At 38.4% G+C, this 5493-nt stretch overlaps 1 protein-coding gene across 1 annotated transcript in view; it reads left to right on the top strand.

Annotated features, from left to right (window-relative positions):
* LOC118326724 (transmembrane anterior posterior transformation protein 1 homolog) overlaps positions 1–5493 on the top strand; it is a 9883-nt gene that overhangs the window by 920 nt on the left and 3470 nt on the right. The window contains exons 2-9 of the mRNA XM_035659768.1: positions 567–697; positions 798–916; positions 2116–2278; positions 2390–2525; positions 3383–3480; positions 3573–3642; positions 3825–3905; positions 4120–4229. Of these exons, the coding sequence (XP_035515661.1) occupies positions 567–697; positions 798–916; positions 2116–2278; positions 2390–2525; positions 3383–3480; positions 3573–3642; positions 3825–3905; positions 4120–4229 (908 nt within the window). The remainder of the gene's footprint in view (positions 1–566; positions 698–797; positions 917–2115; positions 2279–2389; positions 2526–3382; positions 3481–3572; positions 3643–3824; positions 3906–4119; positions 4230–5493) is intronic.

Genomic DNA, 5493 nt, shown 5'->3' with positions numbered 1-5493 from the left:
TACATTTATTGTTTACACCTTTTTGCTTTTCCTTTCTGTGCCCAACAGGAGCTGGGATATCCTGTTTCTTGAGTCAGGCTTCAGAAAAAACTGTCTTTTACGCTTTAAATACTGCAGCTTAATAGAGGGAGAATCATTAGACCCCTCTTGCCTGCTCACATATTTTATAATGCATGCTTAACAAATGCCTAATAATAAAAAAACATTAGAGGTGTTTTCATAGGCTGAATAGTTCTCCCTGGAATAATAACTTGACTTTGATATATAGCATTGGTGCTATGGGAAATCTTATTGCTGCACAATACTATAATATTCTAGACAATAGTGTGCTTTAAACCTTTTGTGGCACAAGTTTAAGGACATTTCTCGCCTTGTTTAACCCCAAACAAAAGCCTTATAGTGCATAAAGAAAGTGTTTTCCTTGTTTTATGTGGAAGAACTTAACGGGCCTGTCCGAGCTGAGATTGTTGTTCAGCGATAATGTAGATAAGGATGGTTGGTTTAGGCAAAAGGCTGTAAGGTCTCTGTGTATATGTGTTTAATACTTTGTTGTTTTGTGGCTGTAGACCTGTCTCTGGTCAGATTTATAACGACTGAGCTCACCAGAGGCTACTTCCTGGAACACAACGAGGCCAAATACACAGAGCGCAGAGAGAGGGTCTACACCTGCCTCCGCATCCCCAAGGAGCTCGAGAAGGTAAACACACAAACAACACAAACAGACACTGTGGGGGAATGTTTGAAAAGTCCCAGATAAATAAATATCCCCCCTCTTTATTTTCATTCTCTCTCTTTAGTTGATGACATTCGGCTTCTTCCTCTGTCTGGATGCCTTTCTCTACGTGTTCACCCTGCTGCCCCTCAGGGTGATTCTGGCCCTTTTGCGGCTCCTCACGTTGCCTTGCTGTGGCCTCAGGTAAAGTATATGCTGAGGTATTAGGGATGCAAATGTAAATACATGTTTTTAGTTGATCATTAGCCATGTTGACTAACAATATTTGACTAATAAAAGCATTTCCTCAATATAGATTTGAATTAACATCCCCCCCCCAAAAGTTAATATATCTGAAAGGGTATTTTTATTGCAGAGCTGCTGTATTAGATTGCATTCTTGTGTGTTCAGCGATGTTCAGATGTTTCTATTGATACATAACAACTGAAGATTGTTTTAGTTTACTTGTTATTTTACCTTCTATTTTCTTTGTTTGGCCTATAAAACAAATCACGTTTCTAGAGCCCTAGGTTAACGTCTTCAAACTGGTTGTTTTGTCTGACCGACAGTACAAAGATATTCAGTTTATTATACTGTACGACAAGGAAAAGCAGCACATAATCATATGAAAAACTGGAACCATCAAATGTTTTCACATTTTTTCTTTTAAAAAATCACTTAAACGATTAAGAGATTAGCAATAAAGTTGCAGATTAACTTTTTGTTGATCAACTGAATGTTTAAGCACTTGAAGAAAGTCTGAATGTGTTTGTACATCTTTACAAACTAGAGCTAAAATGATCAGTTAATCAATCGTTTGTTGGTTAAACAGAAGAACTATCGACAACAATGTTGATAATCGATTGAATCAAGTGGAGTCGAGATCCTTCAGGTCATTTATCGAGCAATAAATTCTAATATTCTCTGGGTTTCACCCTCTCAAATGTGAGGATTTGCTTCTTTTCTGTATTTAACAAAACACCATAAACACTATAAAATCTTTGGGTTTTAGACTCCTTGGTTGGATAAAACAAGCAATTTGAAGATGCTCTGGGAAATTATTGTTTTATTTTTTTACTGTTCTCTCACATTTCATAAACCAATGATTCATCAGTAAATTAAAAAAATTAAGTTATATAAGCAAATAATGTAAATAATTTTGCAGCCTGGTCACAGACTGAATAATACATACAGATTTGGTATTATCATCACATGTCAATGTCCACATTTGTAAAGGGAAACAACCAGTGCAATATTGTTTTTAACCCCTAGATAGCAGTAGAGCTCTCTCTGACTTTGTTCAGATTAAGCAGATTATAACAACATGTTCTGTTACTCTGTTGTTTCTCCTGTGACGTTCTTCTGTAAAAACATTTCTTCCATGTGTAATTTGTGTGTTTTAGTGGCTCCCGCCTGCTCCAGCCAGCCCAGGTGTGTGACGTGCTGAAAGGCTTCATTATGGTGCTGTGTTACTCTATGATGAGCTACGTGGATTACGCCATGATGTACCACCTGATCAGGGGACAGTCTGTCATCAAACTGTACATCATATACAACATGTTAGAGGTACACTTATAATAATAATAATAATATTTATAACCCTGATTGTGCTCCTACGGTTAGTCACTAAATCTTTCGCACTCTTGCCCCCTTCCCGTCCTTCCCCTGTTGTATCAGGTGGCGGACCGCCTGTTCTCATCATTTGGCCAAGACATCCTGGACGCTCTGTACTGGACCGCCACAGAACCAAAGGAGAAGAAGAGAGCACACATAGGCGTGATCCCTCACTTCCTCATGGCTGTGCTCTACGTCTGTATCCTCACTGAGAAGGACCTGTGATTGTTGTTTATCTGTGTGCCTGTGTGCACGAGTTAACAAAAACCAGAGGTCAGAAAATGGTTTAATAAAACACAGACCGCTTAGAGCTGAAACATTTAGTCAAAAAGTCGATTGACAGGAAATTAATGGACAATCATTTTGATGTACTATAAATGGTTTTAAGTATTATTTTTTTATTTATAACAGTTGCCATGTTTATTGTTTATTTAAGGATCCCCATCAAAAGCACATGTATGTGCCTCTAGTCTTCCTTGGATCTAAAATAGAAACATACAATAAGAAAATACAAGCAACCTAAAATATAGAAGTACTAGGCAAATCTACTAATGAGTTGAGACACGAATAGAGTAATAACAAACAACAATGCAATTAACATAAAAATAAAGAGAGAAAAGGGATGACATTTAAAATGTTCAGCACGTTTTGAAATAATTGGCGGATGATCTTCTTGGTGTGGGTGAAAAAGAAGAAAATGTCTCTAATCTAGGAATGATGGGTAGGTGTAAATACCAAAATTTCCAGCTTCTCAAATCTGAATTTTTACTGTGTTTTTCTTGTCTTCTGTGATAGTAAACTAAATATCTTCTGGTGTTTGGGTCTGTTGATTTGAAGATGTCAAATTTTTAAATTGTTAGAGGTAATTTTTACTGTTTGTTGACATTTCATAGACATAATGAGTCAATATAAGTAATGAAATAATCAGTAGTTGTGCGTTTTTACTTCAGACTAGTAGAACTTGCCTATTAGTGGGTGTACAAGAGCATTAACACACAGTAAGGTCTTCATTACTGTAATCCTCAGTGTATTTTCCTCAGCAATGTTCGTATCTAGTTCTCCATGCCATCCTCATCATGGTTCAGGCCACCACTCTCAATGTAGCCTTCAACTCCCACAACAAGTCCCTGCTCACCATCATGATGTCAAACAACGTGAGTACAACGCACACAGACACGTTTAACTCAATTAACAGTGCATCCAGCATCAGTTCAGCTGTGATATTTTGGTTCTTTTTCTTTCGCAGTTTGTGGAGATCAAAGGAAGCGTGTTCAAGAAGTTTGAAAAGAACAACCTTTTCCAGATGTCAAACAGTGGTAGGTGGCGATTGATACCTAAAACAGCCAAACATGAGCCCGAAAATCCGCCGTGTGTGGACGTTTTGTAACTCGGGCCTTTGAACTTGGTGATTTAGTAGAAGGTAAATTTATGGAATCGAGCTCAGCCGCAGTGAGTACAAAGTAGGTTAATCCAGGATTGATTTGTTTGTTTCCCACAGACATAAAAGAGAGGTTCACCAACTACATCCTCCTGCTCATCGTCTGTCTGAGAAACATGGAGCAGTTCTCGTGGAACCCTGGTAACTAACACAGTGCTGTACAGATAATGTGACATTACTGACATTTACACAGCCAGTTTATCTATATGACAGCTAGACATCACATCACACTGCTTCTCACTCGTACATCCTTCTTAGTGAGGCTCTACAGTGAACTGTTAAAATCAGTGAACTGACTTTTTATAGCTAATATACTTAATATAAAGACTGATGGGTTTCATGTGTTTGTTTTTAGACCACTTGTGGGTGCTGTTTCCTGACGTAGTCATGGTGATAGCCTCAGAGGTCGCCGTGGACGTTGTCAAACACGCCTTCATCACCAAATTCAACGACATCAGTGCTGATGTGAGTCCTTCTTTGCATGCAGTGCTTTCACAGTGTATCCATAAAGGTTGTGGTGCAGTGGGTGTCCTGGGGAGTGTGACAGCCAAAGGAACAAACCACCACAAAGAGAACATTTAAATTTCACAAACTAATCCAATTCCAGGTCCATTTATTGCCTTTTTTCCAGTTCTTTAAAACCACATCTTACAGTCACAGTGAATGGACTTGGTTGTTTTTTTTAATCCTTTTTTAATTTACATGCCTTGTATAGTGTTTTTCATTATAATAATTAATTAATTAAGTACTCATGGACGTACAGACAACTATCACTGGGTTACTTTGACAGTGAAGAAAACTTAAAACATGATTCACGTGCAGCTCATGTTCTGGAGCATCTTATTTCCTATTATTTTGTGATCCACTGTGTGAACATTTATTTGCAGTGGACAGAGAGATACTGACTTAGTCTAAGTCACACTATATTTAGAAATGTCTCTGTGTTAACCTTTGACTGAGTTATGACCCTGTGAATGAGTGCAACTGTGGCAGTGACTGTGAGATGCAGTCGAAAGCTCAGGAAAAAACTAATTAGTGGACCTTGTGTTAGGATTATCTTTAAGCTTGATTTTCCTTTTTCTCTGTTCTAACCTACTTTACTGATTTACACTTACAAATGTTTCTTGTGTTTTGTGTTCTTTCTCACTTTCTCACACACTCACTCCAGATACACTGTAGTTTCACAGGGGAACTGTAGTTTTCTCCTGTTTCATCATGACTTTTGTTGGCGTTCCACCTGCTTCCGCTTTGTTTTCTTTTTCCCTTTGATTTCCTTCGAGGAGTTGTAACTTTGGTTACGTAACAGAAACCATCTCCACAGGAAGGGATTAACCCCTTTATCTCCAAACTGTCAAAACCTAGATCAGCACACGACCCTCACTCAACACGTAAGTTTGGCCAGTCAAGCACTTGTGGTCTCCATTAAAGCTGCTGTAGGTAACTTTTATAGAAATAACTCTTTGTCATATTCTGTCACTATATTCCTGACTGTAGTGCATGAGATAGATAAAAAAAAGTCAGGTTCCTCTGGCTCCTCCTAGTGCCCCTAATGGCATTTGTAATAATCCACTATGTATGAAAGAAAACAACCAATCAGAGCCATGAGGAGTCTCCCAACACAGCGTCGATCAATGCTTGTGCTCCTGATGCAGAGCCCCCCGCTCCTCCACACATGCTTTTGCTTCAGGAGGAGCTTTTCAAACACAGAAACAACCACCAGCAATGAAAA

This window comes from Morone saxatilis, unplaced genomic scaffold (genome assembly GCF_004916995.1).
Source record: "Morone saxatilis isolate NCDOM2014 unplaced genomic scaffold, NCSU_SB_2.0 Contig17, whole genome shotgun sequence".
Taxonomy (NCBI): Eukaryota; Metazoa; Chordata; class Actinopteri; family Moronidae; genus Morone; species Morone saxatilis.
The sequence above is the reverse complement of the archived record's forward strand: the minus strand, read 5'-3'. Positions and strand labels throughout refer to the sequence as shown.